The 26867-nt window shown below is 35.8% G+C and overlaps 1 protein-coding gene across 1 annotated transcript; it reads right to left on the reverse strand.

Moving 5' to 3' along the window:
* Positions 1–3812: 3812 nt before the first annotated feature.
* Positions 3813–26867, reverse strand: LOC150088132 (acyl-CoA desaturase-like). The gene is made up of 5 exons (XM_090369344.1): positions 26243–26867; positions 21618–21793; positions 18247–18377; positions 15572–15777; positions 3813–4823 (listed from the first exon to the last, which is right to left on the reverse strand). Exons 2-5 carry the CDS (start codon positions 21787–21789, stop codon positions 4400–4402), a joined length of 933 nt encoding a protein of 310 aa, XP_090225470.1. The 5' UTR covers positions 21790–21793; positions 26243–26867; the 3' UTR covers positions 3813–4399.

Consider the following 26867-nt stretch of genomic DNA (forward strand, 5'->3'; position numbering starts at 1 on the left):
TTTCGCAACAGGTTCCTTTTTAAGACCTGTTATATATAAAGAGAAGGGAAATATTCACCAAACTTGCTTATAATCGGCTGTTGGTTACTTAACTTGTGTAATTGCATTTTCCATAAATATATATAGTGGTAAATACGATTATAGAGGTCATTATTTCCATATCTATTTCCACTTCTTCACAGATCTCTATCAAGTCCGTTATACAAAGCCAGAGCCCTTACGAAAAGGTTGGGCTTTACAATCCCAGCTAGTTCAGCATGTTTTAATATTTTTTTTCTATACTTCCATTTCGACCTTTCTACCCGTTCGTAGAGCTATTAGTGCAATATGAGGGTGATATGAACGTTTCAACTATCCTCATTCTATCGCTATTTTCGTCTTTATTTAACTACGCATTTATCCCATCCCCATCCTCAATTTAACACCTTTCCCTATACCATGTGCTTCTTACTATTTATTTTTACTCTTCTAATCTCCACAAAATTCCAACCAGAAATATTTTTTCCATATTTACTGAAAAATCTACATATATTTCAAAACCTTTTCCCACTCTGAAAACACTTAAGCCTTATCCTTATTTTTACCTTTATAATTTTCATATCATTGACACTGCACTGGGACTATCTCGTCCATACAGTAAAATAATGTGCTATTATATTATATATTCAAAGAACGGCTATATATATATATATATCCGTTCTTTGAATATATTCCACAGCCTGGGGTGTTCATTTGATGCTTTCACTGCATTGGATGATTCGTCATATCATATCACTTTCTGTTACTGCTATAATATCCAACACTTCCGTTTTCTGCACCAATATAGATGTGACTTGCATTTGTTGGGAGACAGCTTCGTCCTATAAGCAGTTACATAACCATGGCAACTCATTCCATGGAGTACTTTTTTGACGATCGTTGGCCCTACTCTTATCTCAGTTTTGCCAAGAGAGTGGACTGTTCCCCTTGAGCGATTTCAGGCTTTTCAGGCTGCACAACATATAAATCGATCCCCCCCCCCCACACACACACATTTGTACAAATATAATAATAGCTGACCGGGCTAGCCGGGTAGGTAAAGCGCCTGCCTGGCAACCCAAAGGTCGCAGGTTCGAATCCCGCCTCAGGCTTGGATCAAAGTACTGCAAAATCCTTGGGAGGCGCATTATGGCCATAGAAGCCGATGCGCCAATAACTACCAAAGAAAAAAATATATATATAATATACAGTGTTCCCCTGGTTTATGAACGTCCGATTTACATTGATGTAAAATTTCGATCTTACAAAAGGAAAAAAACATTGACACCGGATATTTGATCCATGAATTCTTATATCAATCTAAAGAACTTTTCATTTTTCATAAAATAAATATGAACGAAATATTCATAGATTTTTTGTAATGTACTCTGCATTTAACGCATATAACAGTTTAATATATATTGCACTTTCAGCTAAATATAGCACACTATTTTTAAAATAAAATTTTGCCAAAATGTACTGCATACATGGTAAAGTTACAACCAGTATCTTCTGTTAGATAACAGTAATCTACGTTTGAAATTGTTTAATTTAATGGCGGGAAAACTTTTCGGCACTCTTTCCATCGTTTAATTTTTCCAGTGATTAAAATAAACAGACTTTTTGAAAATTTTATTCATGTCCGGTCTTTGGAGGGATGCAGCAAGTGCAATGCACTCGGCTACTTATTGAAAAGCGATCTAAATCTCAACAAAAATCATCCCCATGAGTCCCGGCCAGGAGAACTGCTCCTTTCTGTGCTTTCTCGATTAATATGAGGAATAACGATATTGTATCTGTATAAGGTGAGAAGAGTCTCCCTTAGGTTATTGTACTGCTATTTGATTTGTAGAAGCGAACTGAGGAATTAACCAATGTGAGCATGAGCCAGAAAAGTATTACTTTTTAATTACAACCAGTCTTTATACAAGGTCCCAAAATTTTGGGCTAAACTGCAATGCTTTAGTGATAAGTATACCATCCTCAATTGCAATAGATCTGTAATGTATTTTGCCTAAAGATGTTATTTAAAATCTTATGGTTAAAAAGTCTAATTTTGTTAGCAGCAGCAGATACACCGATGAGCCAAAACATTATGACCAGCGAGTCCTTATGCAAATCGAAGCAACTGCAGGTGAATTAGGGTACGTGCGCGAGTCGGGACACGGTATAAAAAACACCTGATACTGAGCTCCATTAATCAATGTTACACTCTTGTTCTTTAGATGGCAGCGGACGTAAGCGAGTTTGACAAAGGCTAAATTGTAATGGCCAGACGACTGGGTCAGAGCATATCCGAAACGGCACAGCTGGTGGGATGCTCACGATCAGCCGTGGTTAGTACCTACTGAAAGTGGTCCGAGAAGGGGAAACTCACGAACCGCCGACGAGGCGTTGGACGACCACGACTCATCGATGCTCGAGGTGAGCGAAGGCTCTCCCGAATGATATGTGTTAACAGAACGGCGACTGTGGCGCAACTCGCCGATAATTGGAATGCTGGTGACGGGAATAATCTGTAACAACACACAATACATCGAACCCTGCTGAAAATAGGGCTGCATAGCGCAGGCCGCTCCGAATGCCCATGCTAACCACGGGTCAGCGGCGACAGCCTACAATGGGCACGCGAGCATCGAAACTGGACCTTGAATGATTGGAAGAAGGTCGTCTGGTCCGATGAATCACGTTTCCTGTTGCACCATGTGGACGGTCGGGTTGTGTGGCCATTTACCTGGGGAAGTGATGGTGCCTGGATGCACCGTGGGACGAAAACAAGCTGGTGGCGGAGGTGTCATGCTTTGGGCGATGTTCTGCTAGGATACCCTGGATCCAGTCATCCATGTGCCGAGCACTCTGACTCTACTACCTACCTAAACATTAGTGTGGGCAACGTTGGGCCTCAACAGGTATACAGCGGCTAAACGGCCAGATGAACAACAGAACATAACACTATACATATCCATTATCCACATACTTTTAAATCCCTGGCTTTCCCAGCGAACTGGTACATCCACAATGAAAGCAACGCGGGGATGGGGAAAATTCCTGGTGCCATTAGATACAAAATACACTTTTACCTAAACATCATTGCTGGCCAGGTATAACCTTTCATGGCAACGGTCTTCCCCTCTGGCGGTGCCGTCTTTCAGCAGGATAATGCACCATGCCACACCGTTCGGATTGTTCGAGGTTGGTTCGCGGAACGTGAGGAAGACGTACAGGTATTACCCTGGGCTCCAAATGCTCCCAGACATCAATCCCATCAAGCACCTGTGGTTTTTGTTGGAAGAGCAACTTCGATCTGCGGCGTCTCAAACACGGACTTTATAGGAGTTCAAGGATCTGCTGGTTACGTCTTGGTACCAGATACTACAAGAAACATTTAGAAATCTTGTACCGTCCATTTCTCGCCGAGTACAAGCTGTTTTGGCTGAACGTGGAGGACCAACATCATATTAGGTAGGTGGTCATAATGTTTTGGCTCATCGGTGTATATCTTACCTAAATATTATGATTATCCCAGTTGCTATGCATTTTTGGGAATGAGCATTTCATTTTCGAGATCACATCCTCTCGTTCTACTATTATATCAAAGAGAGTATCTTGCTCAATTTATCAGCTTTCGCTTTTTAGGAATGCAAGGTATTCTTATTAAAGATGCTTTTCTCGATAAAATTGCTTCATATTTGAACCGACACCATTGTATATAAATAAAAACTTTGTTGGTGTAATAATGATGTCAATGTTCCAGCCATCGAACTTAGTAATCAAAAAAAGAGACACAAGACAACTTTTAATAATAGAACAGCATTTTAATTACTGATATTTTTTTTCTGTTAGAATTCATAAGAGGAGGAGAAGCATTGATTTTCATCTCACACTCTCCGTGAAACAGCTTTCAATAAAATTAGTCATGTTGCCGATAAATTACAGTATTTGTTTGTTTATGTTTTTACAAAAAAGGACTATATTTGATCGCGATTAAAATTAATATACATATATAGTCGGTGCTTATAAACATACAATACGCCTTAAATATACAATAACATTTGCACAAATGCTCCATCGTGATGAGCAGATCTTTAATTACAATAACTATCTGATCTGTCAACTGTCATCCGAGCACTTAGGCTATCCAACATTTACAAGGATTATTACAGAAGGTGTTATACCGCAATATTCGCATAAGAAACTATTTAATTTCTCAGGTAATTACCTTCCATGGCTGCGTTCTTAAGTTTACAAAAACATTTCGATTGATAAAAATCCTTAGCATAAAAATCAACTAAAGAAATATTCTATCACAATAAAATAAACATTCTCCGTTTTAATATTTAAAACAATATTAAATATTCGTATCCATAATTCTGCTTGGCCTCTAATTGGAATGATCTCCTGTTCTCTCTTTTCGTTTCTTAATGGCATCTTTTGATACAGATTTTCTGTCATATGCTAGACCAAGGAAGGCCATGAAGTCAATGAATGCCGTTGTTAGATTGATTTTAATTCCATATTCGCTGGTGGCGTAATCGTAAGGAAAAGTATGATGATAGTTATGAAATCCTTCTCCTATTGCTCCGAGCGTCACAAATATGTTTTCCCTGGGATTGATAAAACGGTCGTAGGGTTTGCTTCCCCACATATGGGCAGCGCTGTTCACAAGCCAACTAGCATTTAAGATAAGGCAGTAGCGTAGAATGGCTGCTACGAGAAAGGCATTGGTGTATGTCTCACCCCAGTACCACACAGGAATTACAGTTGGCATGACAAAGCAGCAAGTTATAACTAGAGGGATGTAGAAGCTAAAAATAAGAAAATAAATTCAAATAAAAATTAATGAACTGTGAAACTAAATAAAATGAACCATTTTATGGATCTACTTCTAAATACAACAAAATCTTAAAGACATTAAGCTACTATGCTAAAAATACAGTGTTAAGTTAAAAATAGTGTTAAGTTAAGTCAAATTTTTGATGGTTTGGTGTTATACAGTAAATTAATTGGAACTACCAGACATAAATATAACAGGAATCACGACATCTGTATTGAACTAGAAGCAGTGCATTGAATAAACATATATTTTTTAATCTTAACGCTTGCACAGTCTTTGATATACGCAGTCCATATCCCTCCTTCGACTCTGTCCATATCAAATTCCAAAGCAGTTTCAAAAAACATCGTGTTTTTAAACGCAAACTAGTACAGCGCAACAGTTCTTAATATTTTTCTCTTCATGAAACCCCTTGAAGAATAGTTTTTCTAACAGTCCCCTTTTAGAAGTTAAATTTTTAAAACAAAGTAATATTATTAATGTATTAAATAAGTTGAAAACGGCATCTCTAAAATATATAACACATTCAAATGTAAAATCCAAATACAGCTAGTCAGATAGTAATATTTAAATACAATTCTTGAACAATAATCAAAAATGAAAACAAAACCATTTAGCAAAAACTGAAGGTAGTTTTCAGTTTGTGTTAAATAATTTCGTTCTATAGAAGAGAATGATGTTGTCCTAAATGTTGTGTTCCATCAAGTCTTAATTATTAAGGGGCTGCATATTAAAATATCCTAACAAAACTGTTGAGACATTTTAACTTTACAGAAGCATAATCTGAAAATGCTTCTTCGTATATATACGTAGAAAAGGTTAAAAAAAATTAACAGTTTTGTTTTTTGTTTGTTTTTCAAAGCACTGGATATTTTTGCTTCAGACCCAACAAACCGTTCATTAAAGAATTAGTCTTAAACAAAGTTTTCAACGTATATTCAGCTGAAACATCTAATGCGATTTATTTTTAAATGTTTTTATATTTGTAAAAGAATAAGAGAAGTTTACCTCTATAAGATCCGAAGAACATTTCCATATGATATTCTCCAAAAATTAAAATGAATAAAACATTAACTAAAAATAATTAAAATAAATTGAAAAAAATTAAAAATTATTATTCTTTTAAGTAAACCCCAAACACGAGAGGTATTAGAACCTATAGTACTTAGTACTGTGCTTGGGTTGGAGGTTGAGAAGACGAAAGACGATATTTGTTGACATTGGACTTTAACTACTGTAGACTGTAATTTTCAGGAAATACGTATGAAGGAAGGTTGTTCCAGAAAACGGCAGTTGAATGAATAAACGAAGAAGATGAAAAGTTGGTTCTGTGAGTTTGAAGTTGGACAGTAAATGGATGTTGGCTTGTGGCGGCACGTGTTTCGACTGTTTTGAGAGAAAGAGCGGCAATTATAGAAGCCACTTCAGAAGAACAGTGCCCATGGAAGTATCTGAAGAAATGGCAGGCAAACGAAACAGAACGTCTATGAGACAGAGAATAGAGAGAGACTCTGTTAAAGATGAGTCATTATTTAATTTAACTGCCCTCTTCTGAATAGAATCTAGAAGCCTGAGAGAGGTTTTGGGGGCTCTGCCCCAAATGTGGGAACAATATTCCATGGCAGGGCGGATTTGCGATTTGTACAGAGTGAACAGCTGTTTGGAAGAAAAGTAACGCCGAGAGCGAAAGAGAAAACCAAGTTTTTTAGATGGAGAGGAAGCAATATTTGTAATGTGCTTGTGCCAAGAGAGATTAGAAGTCAGGGTAATCCCCAAAAGAGATATATCATTTTGCCTAGAAATCGGAGTGTCACTAAAGATAAGCATAGCAGCAGAAGAATTCTTTTTGCGAGATATAAGACAAGACTGAGTTTTAGAACGGTTTAAATCAACTAAGTTGTCTTTGCCCCACTGGAGAATTACCTGAAGATCGGCATTTAAGGAATTGGTAGCAGATTTTCGAGAAGTTGAAGCTGATTGAGCAGAACAAGGTTTCACAAAATGGAAAGTGGAATGCAATGTGCTATCATCGGCAAAACTATGGATAGGATTTCCAGTCAATGGAAGAAGGTCATTAATATACAAGAGGAAAAGAGAGGGAAAGAACTGAATCTTGCGGGACACCGGCATTAGTGGAGAAGTTAGAAGACAGAGAGCCATCTGCCATCACCCTCAGTGAGCGATCAGAGAGAAAACTGGATAACCAATTACAAAAAACAGTTGGCAAACCATAACATCGAAGCTTGTTTAGAAGATCTTTATGTCAAACACGATCGAAAACCTTTGAGATGTCAAAAGCAACTGCTTGTGTTTCACCGAACGTTTCCATTGAATTTGTCCGTAAATGGGTAACATAAGCCAATATATCACCAGTGAATCGACACTGACCGAATCCATATTGGCGAAAGTTGATCAGACGGAAGATTTCTAGGTAGTTTAAGATTTGGCGGTTAATTGATTTCTCCATTACTTTAGAAAGCGTAGAAGTAATTGCAAAGGGACGATAATTGGATGGGAGGGATTTTTCACCCTTTTTAGGAACTGGCTGGATATGAGCAAATTTCCAAGCAGAAGGAAAAACACATTTGGAATAAGAAAGTGAAAAAAGGTGGCAAAGAACAGGAGTAAGTTCAGGAGCACAGGTTTTGAGAACAAGTGGAGAAATACCATCAGGACCTGGAGCTTTCTTAGCATCGAGATTGGTAAAAATCCTTCTGACGTATTTTTTACGGAAGACCACAGGAGGCATTGAATGGAGCGTGTTGGGAATGGTGGGAGGTGTTTTACCAAGATCATTAATACAGGAGTTGGAAGAAAAATGGGATGCTAGCAGGTCAGCTTTATCCTTGGCTGAAGTGATAACAGAACCATCTGGTTTTGACAGAGGTGAGAACAGAGATGGGCAAAAGTTGCGGCCAATAGCTTTGGCAAGAGACTCGAATGCTTGGCTACCATTAGAGCAAGAAGCAAGTTTTCTACTCTTATCCTGTTAAAAATCTAGTTTGGAGTGATTAATAAGTGCTTTACAATTGTTGCGAGCTTTGATGTAGGCAAAAATGAAACTGAAGAATTGGAAACAAGCCAATTATGATATGAAACATTATTCTCTTGAACAGCCTTAGCACATTTATTGGAAAACGAAGGTTTAGATAAAGGAAGAAATTTTAAAGTGGAGTGTGGAATAAAGGATTTCGTTCCTACAAGAATAATTTCACTGACACGATCTGAGCATCAGAAGTTTTGAAACAGTATTCCGACCAAGGAAAAGAAGAAAATAAATCTCGCAGGTCATCCCGTTTTGCATTCTTGTAATGCCAAACAATACGCGGTTGGGAATAGCCATGAGATAAAGGCTCCACTGGAGAAGAGACAATCACCAAGTTTTGATCTGAGGTGCCTAAAGGACCACTCACTTCGACCATATACTTAGAAGGGTTGTTTGTGATAAAAAGATCAAGCGTGTTGGCTATATGGTTAGAATTGTCCGGTATTCTTGTATATGAATGAACAATCTGTGCAGTGTCATTAGTAATTGCAAAAGCCTCAGCATCTCGACCAGCTGTGTCGATGTGACTAGAAAACGGAAGCCAGCTGGAGTCGTGAACATTAAAATCACCAAGGAAAATTATCTCACTGTTAGGAAAGTTGGACTGGAGAAAGTCAAGTTAATTAATTAAAAAAAGTTTAACGTAAATTTTTAGAAAACTATAAAAAGGATGGAAATCATTTTTAAAAATTTACGTTAAACTTTTTAAAATTAATTTTTATTGCGTTCAATTGATTTTTTAATTGTTTTCAATTTATTTTAATAAATAATAAATAAATAAATAAATAAATATTCATTTATTGCAAATACAGCAAGCCCATCACAGCACATTGCTAGGGGCAGGTAAAAATACAACGGGAATGAATAAAATAATCGAGTATATGTACATAGCAGATTTTATATAGATATTAACAATGCCTAGGAATTTTAGTTATGAATTTGAAAATTGCAGAACAGTTATGAATTTAAAAATTGCAGAACAGTTATGAATTTAAAAATTGCAGAACAGTTATGAATTTAAAAAAGAATTGCAGAACAGGACATTTGGCTTTCAGTTGCAATTACTGGGTTGGATTATTTTTCTTCATTTTATCGGAGATCTGACTCCTGTAGGCTTAAGAGTTGATTAACCTGTTGCAATCAATGTTGTGATGATTTATGAGGTGAAGAGATGCATTGGGGAACATTCTGTCCATTTGTTTGAGCCTGGAGAGGTTGGATTTGAATTGCTGGTTTCTTGAATTTTCCCTGTTGGGGATAGCTATTATATTGGCTAAGTTTGGTGAATCGCATGCAGAGGTGATTAACTTGCAAGAAGCATGACTCCAGACTCGTTGATCATCTGTTGCAGAGGCTTTGTTTTTAGGTTTTTATAAAGCTGTTGCCTGGATATTGTATGGGGAAAACGAAGCTTACTATTGAGCCATCTAAGAACCCAATATTCTAGGGCAAGGAATTTCTTGACGGTTACTTGAGGAGCACCAGACCAGATTTCGGAAGCATAGGACAGAATTGGAAAGATGCATCTTTGAACATGCTTAATGACTGTTTTTCTGTCTTGAATCGCTGCTGTTTCTTGTTTGATTAACCATTTTGCTTTTTGAATTTTTTGAGCAACATTTAATAGTGGGCATTAAAGGAGAGACTTTTATCAAAAACAACTCCAGGGTCTTTGTGAGCGTAAACATTTGGGAATCTGCAATTTTTATTTTTATGTGGTTGGGTTGTTTCTGAAGGGAATAAGTAATTTGAGCAGATTTGCTTGCATTTATATTCAGATTGAGATCTTTCAGGTACTTGATTTCACAAATCTGTGAATTCGCATCATTGATAACTTTGCGAATATCATCACTGGCTTTGGAGATTATAAATAAATTTAAATCATCGGCATATGCCAGTAGATTTGGATTTTCTTGTAGAAGTGGTTGAAGCGATGCTGAAAATATAGTACTGGAGAGAACGGTTCCTTGGGGAATTATTCTCGCCACAACCTCGTTGAGGTTGTGGCGAGAATATTGTCAGTACTAGTGGGGAAGAGGAGAAGTCTGCGATTTAGGCTGTATTGAAGATAGGAAATAATCATTGTGTCAACGAGAAAATGATTTTTTAGTATTTGAAAAGCTTTTTTTCGACATCTGTGTTGTCGAAAGCACCTTTGATGTCAAAATAAAATACATCGCATTGTGCCTTATCTTGAAACGCAGTTTGGATTTAGTTATTTTGCGTTAATGTTTTATTCGTTTTAATTTCTGGAGTGTATCATACGGAAGTGTTCTACGTATCATATTGCGGTAAACATCTTATTCTTTTACAAATATTGAAATCAACGTAGAACATATTGAGCATCATAGCTCTGGTTTATAGTATTAAATATTTTAATATATTAAAGAGAAACTAAACTAACAATGCAAACTACAGAACAGTTTTTGTCAGGAAAGTGCAAAAGATGTCATTTCTAACAAATTTTTTCTTTCAAAAAATAAATGAATACTAGAAAAAATAATTACATAAAACTCACAGTAGATGGGAAACTGATTTCAGGAAATTATTGGGAACAATTTACTAAAATACTAGTTGTGTCGAATAGAATATATCAGATCCTCCAATAAACACTGAAGATTTGTGAAAATGCTTTGCTTACTCCTGTGAACTAAGAGTAATTTCAGGAGATGATTTAAGTATTGCATCATGCAAAAAACTTCTGGGGAATAAAATTAATTTTTTCAGGTTATTTACTTCACTTTTTAAAAGCCTGATCAGGAAAAGTTTTTCTTCTTCGTCTGGTGAATATATTTTCAAAGTAAAATGAACGAATTAATAAAATGAAACCACAATTTCTTTTCCTTTTCCCACAAAACCCATTTACAAGTCCATTACTACTATTATAGCTGATATTTTGTCTTAATCTTAGAATGGTGTGCATCTCTTTCGAAATGAGAATATATTCGAGCCCTTAATATTTATTAATATGGTATTAATATTAATATTAGTATCCATATTTATTAATATGGAGCCCTCAATATGTATTAATATATTTATCAATATTTATTAATGTTACTATTTATTAATAATAATTAATATGGTATTAATAATATAGATAAATAAAATATTATGGGAAGAACTATTAATTTGATAGTAAGTGATTCCTTAAGTCCATTCAGAGAACTTTGACAGAAAAATGATTTCGTATACATTTTAGTGTTTATTTCCTTGCTTTAAGAATCACATGAATAATAGTTTGATTACTGCAGAAACTTCAGCCAACCTCCAAGCACAGCTTATGTAAAAAGCATGAAATTTTGGTAATTATTACTCATTCTTGCGTATAATTGAAATTAAAATCTTTCTTTCAATATTTAGGTCGAACATTCTGATACTGTCAGAGCTAAAAATATTGGTTACTAGCTGTGATATTGGATACTTGATAATAAACAAAATCAATACAGGAATTTATTTGGGCTTCTGAAAAAGTACCATGGGGAAAAATATTACTTGGTACTGTAATATTTATTGCTTTCAGAAGTATCATGCCTTAATTATAATTTATTTAAAATTTTTAATAGTATGAGCTATATTATTATGTAAGTATAATTTATGGGAAATTGAAACTAAACAGTATTTTGTAGATATATTCCATTAGAATATAGTATTCGGCAGATGGCGCCACAAGCAGCATTTTATTCAATTCTCTATGGTTATATATATCTCTAGGAAACCAATTTTGTTTTATTTATTTATTGCTATAAAACAGTGAATTATATAATGACGAGGAATTCAACGCTGGCCAACATGTGCATAAAAGATTGATTTTCTGCAATAAGACACCAATTCTTGTATACAATTTTAATCTTTCTCCCAAATTGTTGAAAGAGTGTTAAAGTGACTTTGTCTGTGTTTTCTTATGGTAAGATTTGCTTGTAGGACAAGCCACTTAAAAATGTTAAATCCCTTACCAATAAACAATGTTTTTAAAGGGGGGCAAACATGTTTTATAATTTTATAAGTTGGTAAAACTTATAAAGTATGTTTTATAATTGCGAGATGTTTTATTTTTAAAACACTGCGAGAAATTATAGTGTGGCGCCATCTGATGAGTACAACGTTTAGTTATTGTCCTTATGAATATACTGTATAGTCATTTCGCTGTAAAGTTTAATAGATTGGTCTCAGTTTTAATTATAGATACGGACTGTTTCAAAAAATGAATAACTAAAATAAGAATATAATATTTAGTATCATAACAAGTACAAACACGAACGTTAGATACAATTGAAAATATTATGTTTAAGTTTATAGCACATAAAATATTGTCACAGATAAAAATGTGTTTACAGCTAAAAGAAAAGAGTCGACATGAAAATGGATAAAGATCTCTAGTGAGTTTTTTTTTCAAATCTAAAAAAAATTGAACTCGGCCTCTTTTTTCAGGAGCGCAGAGTGGGATGCTATGTACCCCTCGCGTCAGGCTAAAAATAACCTCTGGTGCGTGGGATGGTCGGTTTAACATGCTGATTGTTTTGAATAAACTTTTTTTTTGTAGAAATATGGTATTTGTAATTCAGAAAAATTTTCAATACGAAATTTTTTTCAATTTAAAGTAAATTAATACCACAAATAATTTACATAAACGAAAATAGCCAGAACATCGTTTTATTTATGGGAAAAAGGAAATTCAGGATACCAATTAACATTATCATTACTTTCTGAGATCCGCATTAGTATATCACAACTTTAAATTCTATTTCCTATTCTATGTTTGCAGATATAGACTTTTAACCCTATATATGTACGATTTGAAATGGTACAATGTAATGAAGAGTGGTCTGTGTAATGTTTTACTATCACTACTGTATTTTAATCATTACACAACCTTTAGTATTGCGCTAATAGTAATAAATGCTTCTTATCCTTGTTAGCAAAGAAACAAGGATATGAAGAATTTATTAACCTCGTTTTTTTTGTCCATTATCGTAGACAGAGTTTTATGATTCCATTTGTGAAAATCAGTTACACAGTTTGATAAAAATCTACAAAATAGACAAAAAAAAAAAAAAAAAAAAGAGGCAGTACCAGCCAGAGTATTAGATTGGCTTAATAAATATTGAAATTTATCTCCAAAGATTAAAAACCACTGCCCTTTCGTTTGCCCAAGCCACTGTTGTTGACAACAGAACTGAATCCATGAAAACAACCAAGTGTTAGGTTGCTGCTAAAATCTGGGTTCTCTCAAACTTCCAATTGTTTGTTGCACAGAGGCTGTACGCCTTTAGCAAGGAAACTACAAGAAGGTATCGCGTTGTATCCAAATAGAGAGAAGAAATAATACAAATTTTTTGTATTAGTGCAGTGCTCGAACAGTATTTACTGTACTCTTTATGTGGACATTTTGTGAGTTTTAGCTCTCGACAAATTCAGGTTTAACAGAATACTTTTAAATCTGAGAATGTTTCATTATGTGATGTGAACACTACGATCATTCCACGTTTGTCATATTAACAGCAGTTAAACCATAACGTTATGATTTATGATTGCCTCTTAACCAGATATATCATAAAGTGCCATTTAGATAAAATCTACCAGCCAACAGACCTCTATGTTTCCCAGTTCATTTATTATTATTGTTTACTATATTTTATTTATTTCTTTTTTTGAGGTTTCAAAAGAGTAAAATACTAGATGAAAAAAAAATTCTAGAAGATTTTGGGACAAAATTAAAACATATCTAAAAAATACTCAAAAACACTATTTCCCACGATGATTGTTTGGCCAGAGGGTAAAACCTCGTAAAGGACGATGCCAGCTGTATTCCACTAGAAGTGCAGCAAGATCATCTTTTGGTGAAGTGAAGGCTTCAATTTGTGGCGTACCGATTCACAGGATGATAACCAATGATGTAATCATTTGGTGTTATTGTATATAACACTTGTCGTACCTCAACAACCGCTCCAATTATAGTTGCTCATTATTGTGAGGTGACAGCAGCAACAGGCAAATCGATAGTCTCTGGAGTTTGTTGTCAGCTAGGTTTATGCGGAATCTCTTTACATGTAACCTTTAAATGTACATGTAATTCTGTAATTCCATCAGAAAGGTATACATTTAATTGTACACCTTTCTGCGCTGGAAAAACAGACGAATTTTATCGCCTACACTGAATCTTTCTGCGAATACCAGGCATATTTGACTTCAGTCATAATGTTGACGTAATGGCGATCTTCAGTTCGTTGTCCTCAATAGCTGTCGATCATCCTTCACGGGACATATCAAGTGATTCATCTTTTGATTTAAATTTTTTTTAATCATTTTGGGCTGTGCATATCTCATGGGCTTCTTGTGTAGCATCTATGTCTAGCTTATACTCATAAAGTAAACAAGTTCGAATAACTGCAATTGGAGCGACCATTTCTTTTCTGTGTTTAACCGAGCCGTACTTGCGGCTTGCAACACATCAGTCGACTCAGCATCACTTATACTTTCGAGGTATATCACAGATAATCTCCATCTACAGTGGATTCCACACAACTTTTGTCAAAATATCAAAGTTGAAAAACCCTACGATCTTTCTTTGGTCACCTGATACTTCAGTCAATATTATGAAAACATTTTAACCAATTGTAAAGCATTTGAAAGAGAAATTCTTTCAAAACATTGTGGAAAACAAACAGAAGTGCCTCGTGTTGTTCGTTTACTGGCTTGCATGCAGAATTGCACACACTGAACAATCGAAAAATTTTGTTTTCTATCAGGCTCATCCATTCGAAAAATATTGTCGCTTTGATAAACTGTATTCAGGGAGCCACAATAGCCTTAGATGTTCTGAAGTTCCCATCTAAAGTGCTTTTTGTTTTGTTTTTTATTCATTTTGGAACTTGTTATCCCCGACTTGGTCACCTGATATTTCAGTCAATATTATGAAAACAAGTTCACCTATTGTAGCGTATTTGAAACAAAATTCTTTCAAAACATTGTGGAAACAAATAGAAGTGCCTCGTGTTGTTCTGTTACTATAGCATGCATACAGACCGTGGAGGCCTCAAGCGAGGGCTGCGTAGTTTTTTCTCCTGGAACTCAGAATTTTCGTCTAGCAAACATCAAATTGGTTACAGAAAACACACAGTTTAAACATACATTATACGGCGCAATATGGCGCCGTATAATGTATGCGCTTAAGATGCGCTTAAAACTAAGCGCATCTTAAAACTTTCTCTGGTCAAGTGGCTTAAAGCCACTTGACCAGAGAAAATGTGTCCTTCTCAAGAGGACAACATCAATAGCAGCATAGAACTTCCTGAAAAGTGGACTTCGTAAGGGACTAGAACATCAACAATTCTGTAGAAAACACCTGCGAAAGATTAAGATTAATCGAAAGATTAAGAATGAATATTATGCATACCTCGCGTGAGATACCTATTGAAATGGCACTCATCGGTTCCACAGACAGGCACTCTCTGACCGATTTCTAAACCCCATAAAGATTCCCCTCGTCATTGCGTTTTTCTTCAGTATTTGTTATTATGTGTAATGTAACTGTTTTTAAATCCTTATAATAAACATTTTATTGGCTTTGGATTCACTCAGTGCCATCTGTATACATCCTCAATCTCTATACATCCATTTTAAGTGAACTTACCTGTAGTGTAAAGAACTGAAATAAATATGCATAAATAACATACCGTCGTTGATATTTCACTATTGGATCTGCCCATAAATCAGAGAGGTCGACAGTCTTTCCTTTTTCTATCACATCGGGATGCTTTCGAACAAGTAACCACCCTATATGGGAGAAGAAAAATCCCCTCTTGGCATTGTGAGGATCAGCATCGGTTTCAGAATATCTATGATGCACTCTGTGATCTCTTGCCCATTCGAAAATGTCATTCTGAAATAAGAAAGATATATTTAGTGGAAACCATTATGATAAAATTAAGTTTGTTTCTTTAAAAGAAAGGTCATGATATCACATACAATTATACAGGATTATCCAATTAAACTTAAAATGAAGCGCAAGGTAAGGGTTTACCATAAAAACTCTAAATCTTATTCTATGGAATTAACCTAATTATAGGAAATTCTATATGTGATGATCTTAGTGTTAATGCACTCCTCAAGAGACGCCGAAGAAGAAGAATCCATTATACATACAGCGATCAAAGCATCCATGAATTTATCATTTACCGTAGTTTTCACATTTCTCAAACTGAGAATTAAAGCGTTGTCAGTTTAGCCTGTTTTAACACCCATGCATTCTTTACTGATCCCTAACAACGTATCCATGCTTCCCACAAACAGATAACCTCATTCTTAATAACTGTACCTGACAGCCTTGCTCAATTAAAATACGATTAATTAGGCCTAGTAATAATTCCCGAGCATTAGTATTTCAATAACCCAATACGGACTGGTTTAACGAAACCTTTTCTAAGACCGGTTGTCTGAATTATGCAAACTAAGCACAGACCAATATTATCAAATACGTCGTGTTCATTAGCATTGTCAGTGTATCTTGCCTAAAAAAAGGATTTAAACGAAGTAACAAACAACGGACATTGCACTATTCCTGTTCTGTTTTATATATATATATATATATATATATATACGCGGTGAACAAGGTCAACAATGAGCTAAAAAGACATTTGCATGGCTCAACACAAATTGCATACCACCGCCTGCCAATGGGTTGATAACAGAACACAGTTAACAACAGTTAAGTTGTTCTCAATTCCCTAAGCCATACTCCAGCGGATGATTACATAATTTTATTTCCCTAATTAACAAACATCGAATTATCAGAGCACTACGAAGAGGTCATATCTGATATGACCAACCTGACAACAAATCTCCAAACCTAATAGCTGTGCTGCTTGTCGAAAACTACGTGCAGATGGATATGAATATATGATACTCATCAAGAGCAAGCTAAGCAGTTTTCTTTCCAAGATAAAATCATTAAAATCCAAAACTGAACCCTACTCGAAGAAATCCAGCAACTGGAGACTAAAAAATTACTAACAAATTCATCACCATTACAAATGTCCTCTACTATACATCCAATCAATTGAGCAACGATACCAAAAGTCTATGGGACACCTGAAAATATTGGATCGCTCCACTGAATCACACTCTAGTCTTAATAATAAGATATTAGCTGGCACCAAACATGTCTCACGACATGTTGTTTGGTGGCATACAACATATCGTGAGAAAACGGACTCAATGAATGTGGGCAGATAGTGGGACCTGAGCACAGGGCTTGGTATGCGACCGATTTTGAAGTTTCCAAACTTATTGACAGCTCTCTGAAATGTCGCGCTTAAGTCGAAGGCAGTTGACCATACCAATCGTTGAACTGTTCATTTTGACAAGAACTCCAGATTCGATCGTGTTGTTAGAAGGACAACACCAACACGAAAGAATTATCTCAGAAAGTCACTATCTAGAAAAGCAATTGCCAGTGCACATACTGTGCAAATAAAATTGCATCAACAGTGGTTTAGCTGCCGTCTATAAACCTTTTATTCCAAAAAGGATTCTCGCCAACGAGTGAAGTGAAAAACTGACCTCTGAACCATTTTTTATGCATTTGGCGATTGAGAAAAGTTTTTCAGAGACACGTATCACACATTGGCGGAGTGTTCCACAAAGAACACGTGCTGCATTTCAGGGTGATACTGAAGTAAAACCTGATCTGCAAACTGTTGTCTTTTCTTCTGTCCTAGTCCTTTTGTGAACCAGCTTAAAATGGAGTAAATAACAAGTTTATGCATAAAAAATTACAGACCTGACAGAAAGGGTTCTTAACGCATTTTTGTGTAACGTTCCCCAAAATTCTTCCAAGTAAGAACCACCCTTATATTTGAAGTAGAAACCAAGGACCACTTTGAGGTAGAGGTAGAGGCTACGGACTACAAAACATATTAATTTATGAATGCAAATATGTTAATAACTAACTCTTTCTTAACTACAGTGTGCATAGTGTTAGGGTCGGGGGCCACCTGTGGCTTGCTACATCTGCGCCATATGTACACTGTGAAGAAATACAGAAATGTGAAGAATTTCTTAATTACAGTGATATGTGCTCGTACTTAATGTTTATGACTGGTGTAGACTTTCAGTAAAGAATCTGAAAGGTCTCAAAAGTTAATCTCGGGCACCTAATGATCTTATATTTTCTTAGGCAAGTAAGGCGAGTCCAGTCGCAGAGATGTCTTCGAGCCGTTAATAATTCGGTATAAATGGGTTTTTAAAACAGCGAATTTCTAAAATAGCAGTGCACCAAGTTAATATACGAATTTTATATAATACATATTCTTCAATAAATTAATCTAAAAGGTTTCAAAAATACACTCACCTGGAATGCAGTAGTATTAAAAAATGCTAGTATGAGACGCAAAGGCCATTTTGCTTTGTAACTACGATGTGACCATAACCTGTGTGCACCCGCAGTTATACCAAGGCCGGATAATAAATACAATCCAAAAGCTGAAAATAGAGATGTCAGAATTAAATGCACTGTATTGTTATTCTCTTTATTCATTTCATAATATGTATACAAGATACATCATCCTTGAAGTATTAATTATCAGTTTTATCTTATAATAACGAAAATTTCTAAAATTATGAATATATATATATACACTGTGCTGCCACTTTATTAGGTACACCCCTGATGTGCACACAAATGGTTTGTCCCACAACATTGCAAGTCACATGACCACAGTTGTGGATATAAATGCAGCAGAACAACCTTTCTAGTATCAGTTAAGCGTACCAACTGTAGAAAGAAGTGGGAACAGGAGTGATCTAACGGACTTCGAACGTGGCATGGTAGTAGGTGCAAGACGTGCTGGACAAAGCATCTCTGAAACGGCAGTTGTCCTGAACTTTTCACGCACCAGTTTCAAGGGTGTATCGAGAATTGTGCAACGAACAGAAAACATCCTCTCAACGACACTCCTGTGGAAGAAAATCGATTATTAATGAGAGGTCAGAGGAGAATGGCCTGAATCGTGCAAGCAAACAGACGGGCCACAATGTTGCACATCACTTCAGAATACAACCTTGATGCGCATAACAAAATATCGCAACGGACCACTAGTCGCACTTTGTCGCGAATGGGTTACAACAGCCGACGGCCACATCGCGTATCTTTGTTATCAATGAAGAACAAGAGAGCACGCCTCCTGTAGGCACAGCAACATCAGCACTGGACTATCAAGGATTGGAAAACAGTTGCTTGGTCTGACGAGTCGAAGTTCTTGGTGCATCATGTTGATGGAAGGCTCAGAATTTGGCGAAAACATTAATCCATGGACACGTCATGTCTGACGATTACTGTGCAAGGTGGTGTGCGGAATGTTTTCTTAGCACACGTTGGGTCCATTGACGCCCATAGATTCACGTGTGAATGCCACATCGTACCTAAACATCGTTGCTGACCAAGTACATCCGTTCATGTTGACAGTTTATCCTCAGTCAGATGGTTGCTTCCAGCAGGATAATGCGCCGGTGCACAAAGCCCGAATCACTATGGAATGGTTCCAGGAGCATGACAATGACTTTTCTTTACTGCAGTGGACCGCTCAGTCCTCGGATCTCAATCCTATTGAACACCTTTAAGATGTGCTGGAAAGGGCTGTTCGCTGCAGGCCTACACCTTCGTCGAATCTCAAGGAACTGTGTGACACACTCACGTCTGTATGGTATTCCATTTCTGCATAACGTTTTCAGCATGTTGCTCAATCCGTGCCTAGACGAATTCAGGCTGTTTTTAAGGCTAAAGGAGGCTCAACACGCTACTAGGTAGGTGTACCTAATTAAGTGACAGCACAGTGTATATCTGTATATATATATATTCCTTAATTCACCAATTGTTTAAATGTCTACTCAGGCGCAACTGGAAAGCTTCAAGCTAGCCAGTCATAAGGGGATGTAGCCAAATGGCTCAATGCTCATGTCGTTGTCAAGAATTTGAACAAGGTTCCAAGGGTCAGGAGCTGTTACCAGATGGTCAAGGCCTTAGGGTAACATCCTTGAATGGAGAAGGATATCTTCCACTCTTGGCACGAAGGAATATTGATAATACTATCTCTACTGCCTTTGGACCTTATGGTGCCACAACAAAGTATGTGTCTAACTCTACCATTCAAATGAGGTTTGTTCTCATGGACCAATGGGTATCATTGTCACTGGTCTTTTTAATAATTACATCACCAGCATCGCTAAGAGTCTCACGTTATAGTTGAGGGGATTACGGAGAATTATATTAGTATTCCATCTACTGCTTCAATTTGCTTTGTTTTTAGATTCATCATAAAATGCTTTTACATTTCACTTTTGATTAACACGTCATCGTTCACGAACTGTTTTACAGCGAAATTCAAGGGCCCAATGACAAATGTTCGTTAAATCCGTTTCTCACTGTAACCGTCATAACAATTTTCTGAAGTTTCGAATTCAAACTCACTACTATATTAAAGAATAGATTTTTAAATATCTCATAAAGTGAGGTCAATTTTGGCCCAATGAAACCAAGATTAAACAAAGTAAGGTTTCAGATAGCTATTGGAGTGTCTTTCTTTGTCAATCCGACTTGCTCAGCTCAAAATATCGAACATAAAGAATATTAAAAAAATAAATAAATAAAAATCAGTAAAAAAAGCCAAACTACATATCGTAATAGCTCTTTCAGATTCCGGATTCTTCCGGTCGCCGAGGAGTCTCAGATATGCCCCCAGCAGGATGCTCCTACGTTTACAGACAGCAGACACAGGATGATGTACTAGAATTTTCAGTTCATTCTCGCCCAAGCAACAAATTCCTTTTGTTTTTCTGGTTCGTTTTTTTTTTTTTTTTTTTTTTATTTTCCATTAAGTTTGTAATTACCATACGGATCATAAAACTGAAATTTTGTTATTAAAATGCGTTGCTTCTTCCTTATTTATTCATTATAACTGTGATCTTATTACATCTATTCTCCTTATAATGAAGCTGAACTGTATTTTGAAATAAGTAACGATTCATTATAATAAGTAAAAATAAACACGTACAGAGTTTTTTGATTAATCATAAAATGAATTTTAAAAACTCGTAAAAGGTCTGAATTATACCCACTAGATGGCAGCACACGACAATTCGTTGCCTAACTGACTTCCTTGTGTTGCAACAGAAATGGAAGTTCGTTTCCTTCGTGACGAAACGATTCTATTTCAGTTTTTTCATATGAACTTAAACAGTCAATGAGCTCTGAAACCTTTTTGTTACGAAACCAGATCACACAATAACGGGAAACACAATAAATACTTTTCCTGACAAAAAAAAAAAAAAAAAAAAAAAAACAGATCTAAAAGAATTTTAAATTAAGTCATAGCTTATCCCCATATGATGTAGTACAACGATAAAGACGCTTACTTTTGGCTTAAAGTGAATTACTCATAATTTAAGATTTTTCAATTAAAATTAACCAATATTTGCATTTCCTGGTCTTCCCTTGAAAAACAGACCAAGTAGTCTGATACGTTTTGTACTCCCACACCATTCTTTCTAAATCAATGGCAACAGACTTCACCAACATTCTTATACTGTAGTTCGTATTCTTACAAAAACAGCACAGAGCGTAAAGACTCGCAATTAAATACAAAATACAGTTGCAGTGTATTTAATAATGAAGAGGGAAACCTTAAATGAAACTATGATAGTATTTCTGAAAACAATTATACTAACCAAATAGAGTCGTCAGTAACTTTGCTGAAGTGAAGACCAGATATATTCCATACAGGGAAGCCAGATGAAGGTAAATAAATAAAATGACATTTCTCCACACTATTTTTAATGGCGGTGACTCTTTCTTCTCTGTAACCACCGTCTCCGTTGTGGTTGTAGAATGCGTAATCATCCTGCTAACAGATTAATAAATAAATAAATAAATATATATATATTTTTTTTGCGTGTGCGTACGTATATATATATATATATATATATATATATATATATATATATACACACACGCACAAATTGGCTTTATTATTTGTTTTGTTTGTATCCATACCTTACTTTTAATAGCCCGTACCAATGTTTTGCAAACTTTGTGAGTCTGACGGGGTACGCGCTGTATTTTTAAAGATCCAAGGATCTTTAAAGTTGTACAACGTCAGAAATACATATAAAAAAACATGTTTAATTCGCGACCTTGTGGCGGAACATAAATTTTTCTTATCGTGCTGCGTACAGTTGGAAAACATTGCATTGGGCCACTTGTAATTAATTTTTAACTAATATAGAAACAACTCAAATTTATCAGCTAATTTATTTATTGTAATCAATATTATTTATTACCTTAATCTACCGAATATTGTATCGTGCATACCAGCGAGTTTTTCTTGTTTCGTGGGAAAAGCCGAAGCAATGAAGAAAAAACAACAAGACCATTTATTTTCCTTCTTGATATTTAGTAGCTGTGTCAATATTTCTAACAGGGCACTGAATCTAGGTCTACCTCAAGGAGAGTGGTCTCTGCGGGGGAGAGATATAAATTCACTTGGGAAAAGAAAGAAGCATTTTTTATGATAGACTGTTTATGTGAATACGTTAATCAAGTAGGACAGGAAGGAATCCCTGCTATTAAGCCAGTTGGAGCATTTAAGAAGTGCAAACGTCCGTGAATGGATCACAACAGGGATTATTCAATAAATGATCAATAAAAAATGCTTGCAAAAATAAATTTAACACAGCAAACTATTTTTTTTAGCACAAGGTCAGTTATAGTTTGAGATCATAACTGAATAACAAAACGAATAATTAATAAATAATTCGTACAGATTTAATGGAGATCAGTTCGGTAGTCTAAGTAGACAACAGACGTTACCACATCTCGACCATGTATCCCACGTATCCGTGTACTTATTATGCTTCTTTCATAGCAGCATGAAATTCAGCGTGTGTGTTATAACAATGATTTTTTTTTTTTTTCACAAGGACAGTGACACGGTGTTTCAGGAGTGGTAAAGTTGGGATTCATTTGGGATTGAGGGCGATGTTTGACAAGCAGAATTCATCTATTCTGGAACTGTCTCATTCAGTAGTCATGTATATGCAAAGCGATAAGTGACACCAAGAAATAGTGTTCAACTAACAAACACCCTCCACAGTTCCTGTGAAAAATAGCTCAGAAACATCGTTCGGAACTCGACATGGTCGTATATTTCTCTTCGATGACAGACCGAAATATTATCCTAATAAGTGACTTGCCAAGAGGCTTGCTCACAACATTATACGTACAGGATTATGTTACGACTGAAAGTTAACCTGTACCTGGAGCACGCCACTTCGGTAATGGGTAGTTGGTCTCCGCCGAAGGTTCACGATTTTCCCCCCAATAAACTAGTTTTTAGACGCGTTCGTATATGCGTATAGTGTCTATTGTCTTCATCACGTCCGTCCGTCCGCCAGCATGTAATCACTGTTCCCAGTAGACAGATTTTCATGAAGTTTTAAACTTGGTTCTTAGAAAAATTTTTCTAAGCATCCCAAATTTCATTAAATCGGACTAATAGAAATCCAGGAATTAATATTATTATTTTAATTATTTATTATTTTTTTTTTCATGCAGATCACATGGGCTGTCCATAAACCGCACAATATAGATGAAGCACTGATAACGTTTGGTGCAGTGTGATGATTGCGCAGATAAAATGTTCTCAATTCTCCATTTTGGTATAGATTGTTACTTTTTACGTAGTATGTCAACATTGTAAAAAATGTTGACATACTACGATCTGAGGTATGCCTTGTTATTTGCCAAATTTATTAAATTACAGAATATACGTGAACGCTCACATCTGGTGAGTATGGGCTTGGCACACCCAGAGTCTTGAGCCAGATATCATCATTCTTCTCTTTTTTGATGATTCTTTTCTCTCTCCCTCTCTCTCTCTCATGATATTAGGAATTTACTTTTCACTTCTGTCTATCACAGAAAAAGAAAAATACAGTTTATTTAATAAATAAAAATCGAAACGCCTCAAATGTAAGGTAATTCGTATATTACCTAATTTGTTATACCTGTGTGCACGACATATGTTGTACTTGAACAATGACTTTGCGGCCATTCTAAAGTGTTATTCGTTATAGCTGCCAATAGCAGTTAGAACTAGTTTTAAGGCCGGATGTCCTTTCCGACACCAGATTCATTAAGCGTTAGTATTGTCCAACTGCGTAGTTTATGAAGGCTTCGTGTGCATCGTAATTTGGCGGTACCTAAGAAAATATCAGAGCTGCCACTGCCTGAGAATGATCAGCTATGAAATGGCAGAAAGAGACACCTCAGAGAACAGAATATCAGTCACTACAGGGGCAAGGTTCGAACACGTGATTTTCTATTATTTAATCTTCGCAGCTCTTTCAATTTCCACTGATTGGTTAGGATTTTCTCTTTCTTTTGGCCTACCCACTTATTGCGTCACTTTGTTATTACTACATTAGCAATTATAAAAACAAGCGGTTTTCGTATTATGGTTCTTTTATTGTTCAATTCTTGATGCTAATATTTTCTAACGAAGTTAAAATTGAACTTTAGTGTTAAGATATGTCACTCTTAAGCTTTTAACAACGAAGCGAACAAACTTTACACATTATAAGCCTGGCTATTGGTCCGTCTTCCCCATTTTTCACTCACTTTCATAATCCTCTGCGCGTACTCAACGCACTTCATGTTGAGATTTAATTACAGGATGTCCTTTTATAATTTAAACTGGCAAAATGAGCCGCTATAAATATAAGCTCATCCATCCAATGGCGATTGCACACAAACGTCTATTTATCCAAACAATTTGCTCTCCTCTGCATTTACAAGTGCTATTTTTCAATATTTTCATAAATATTGACTCTAATTTCATATTTTTTTCCCAATATTCATTTCAATTAGCTCATATGGGTACTAAATACGGCGTGGTGCTTATATTATTTCTTCTTTGAAAATTCAACTGACTTTATGTGATCGCCCTTGAATTTAAGCAGAAAATTAATTTATTTTTAAGTACTTGCTAGGAATTCAAAAATTCCCGGTCAATCCCGAAGAGGCAATGAACGTTAGAAAACAGTAGTAAGCACCAAACTGCCGAAGGTACACATGTGGTTATCCTCCATAAGGTTTAAATGCGGTCCTGTTACGTAAAATTTAAAGACTTATGTGAAAGAACAACTCTTGTACCGTAGGTCTGAAGACACATTTCAGTTGAATCCTGAAGCGTTGTCAGAATATCTTGTATTAAGTTAGCTTGCACTGAGAGGATTTCATTTTAGTAAACAACCTATACAACCTCAAACGTGTTGGAAGAGTGTACGTTATCAACTACGGCATTTTAATTAATTTATTTAAGATGGCAATAAGACTGCAGCTGTAATTTGGCAACTATCAACCCGGTGTCTTTGAAGATCTTTCAGTCTACAAAAAAAGTGGCTGATTATTAAACAGCTTTGGCTGTATTTAAGTAGAAATTCGCTGCACGTGAAAATCGATTAATCTTGCATTCCACATTTCTATACTCAAATATAATACAGCAAAAATAATTACATTCTGTAATATAATTAAATAATTAAATTCACCCATCTATAAAGTTAGAAATTTATTCTCTGAATTTGAACAAAATCAAATTTTTATTATTCATTTTCTTTCCAACTTCCGAAAGCGTTAAATTTAGTAGTACTGTATTATAGTAGAAACAGAAATAATTATTTAACAGAATCACGTATTTTCCCTAAACATAACTACATAAAAAAAACAAAGAGATTGAATTGTTATTTCCTCTATATAAGGCTTGGACAGATGTGTGGCTGGTCGATTGCTTGCTTGCAGATCATATTGAGTATCCGAATCCACACGATGTCACAAGAAATAAAATTCTAGGCCCAGAGTTAGCTAAGCAACCTTATCTGTACGCAACAACAACAACGTTAGCCGTTCCCTTGCCATATGGCTTTTCAAACAACATTCGTTGACTAATAATGGCCACAGAACAAACTGGAGTACATCAAAATCCCATTCAAGAAATAATAAATACACTGTGCTGACACAGTTTACGTCAATCGCTAATTCTGAATTTAAAATTAATTGCGAATGTATAGAGTAATGTACATTTCTTATACATTAACTAAAATTAAATAACATAGATTCGTGCTTACGTAATATACACAAAATAACAATCATTTCTAACAGATAGAAATTTCCATTTTCTACTCAAATTATCAGCTTTAGTTTTCTGTCATAGAACAAGTCAAAAATACAAACTAAACAATCGAAGTTCCCTAAAAGAAAGAATATCGTAATAGAAATATTAAATTTAAAAATTTACCTTTCACCGGCTTTACCACACGAACCTCTTTTCTCCAAATACTATTTCTGAATCTTCTTTTATAATGCTGTTCTTCAATACCTTGAGTCGAACTAAAAACTCAATTAGAATTGGAGCGATCCTTGACTAACTTCGATAGATCGCTTGTCCGTTAATATTCATGAAGTCGGCACATATAACGGTTAATCAGCTGTACTGGCAAAGACCTTGGCGGTTGTTTTGATAGGGAACGAAGCAAACTCCTTTTATACCCTTCTGCTCAGACGGTGGCCTTAACAATAAACGGAAGAGAACGCAAGTGCGCGGTACTTAGAAAGAGATAACATCATCTTCACTTTCTCGTGGCGAAGGATCCGCTGTCTACCACGTGCAGACTTAGTGCACTTGGCCTGTAGCTTATTCCGATCAGAGAACGTCGGGAGCACGAGTCGTGCGGGAGCAGTGGCGTGATATATACGCCGTAGCGTAGGGGTGGCGTGATAGCGTGAATCAGCTTAGCACACGTTAGCGGATAAAACTCTTTGTTGGATGATGAAAGTCTGCGCAACCAACTTACTCCAGCTTTTATAATGCGAAGCCATACATCTAGCACATGATCTCGTCCTCATGAACCGCAAACAGCAAA

This window comes from Mastigoproctus giganteus, chromosome 3 (assembly GCF_048544385.1).
Source record: "Mastigoproctus giganteus isolate SK-2022 chromosome 3, ASM4854438v1, whole genome shotgun sequence".
In the NCBI taxonomy this organism is placed as follows: domain Eukaryota; kingdom Metazoa; phylum Arthropoda; class Arachnida; order Uropygi; family Thelyphonidae; genus Mastigoproctus; species Mastigoproctus giganteus.

Bases quoted from the DNA above. Each gene is read 5' to 3' on its own strand.
- LOC150088132 (XM_090369344.1), bottom strand. From the start codon at position 21,789: ATGATTACGCATTCTACAACCACAACGGAGACGGTGGTTACAGAGAAG. The intron at 18,378-21,617 runs GTTAGTATAATT...CTCTATTTTCAG, and splicing joins GTTACTGACGACTCTATTTG to CTTTTGGATTGTATTTATTA. The intron at 15,778-18,246 runs GTGAGTGTATTT...TTCTTATTTCAG, and splicing joins TTAATACTACTGCATTCCAG to AATGACATTTTCGAATGGGC.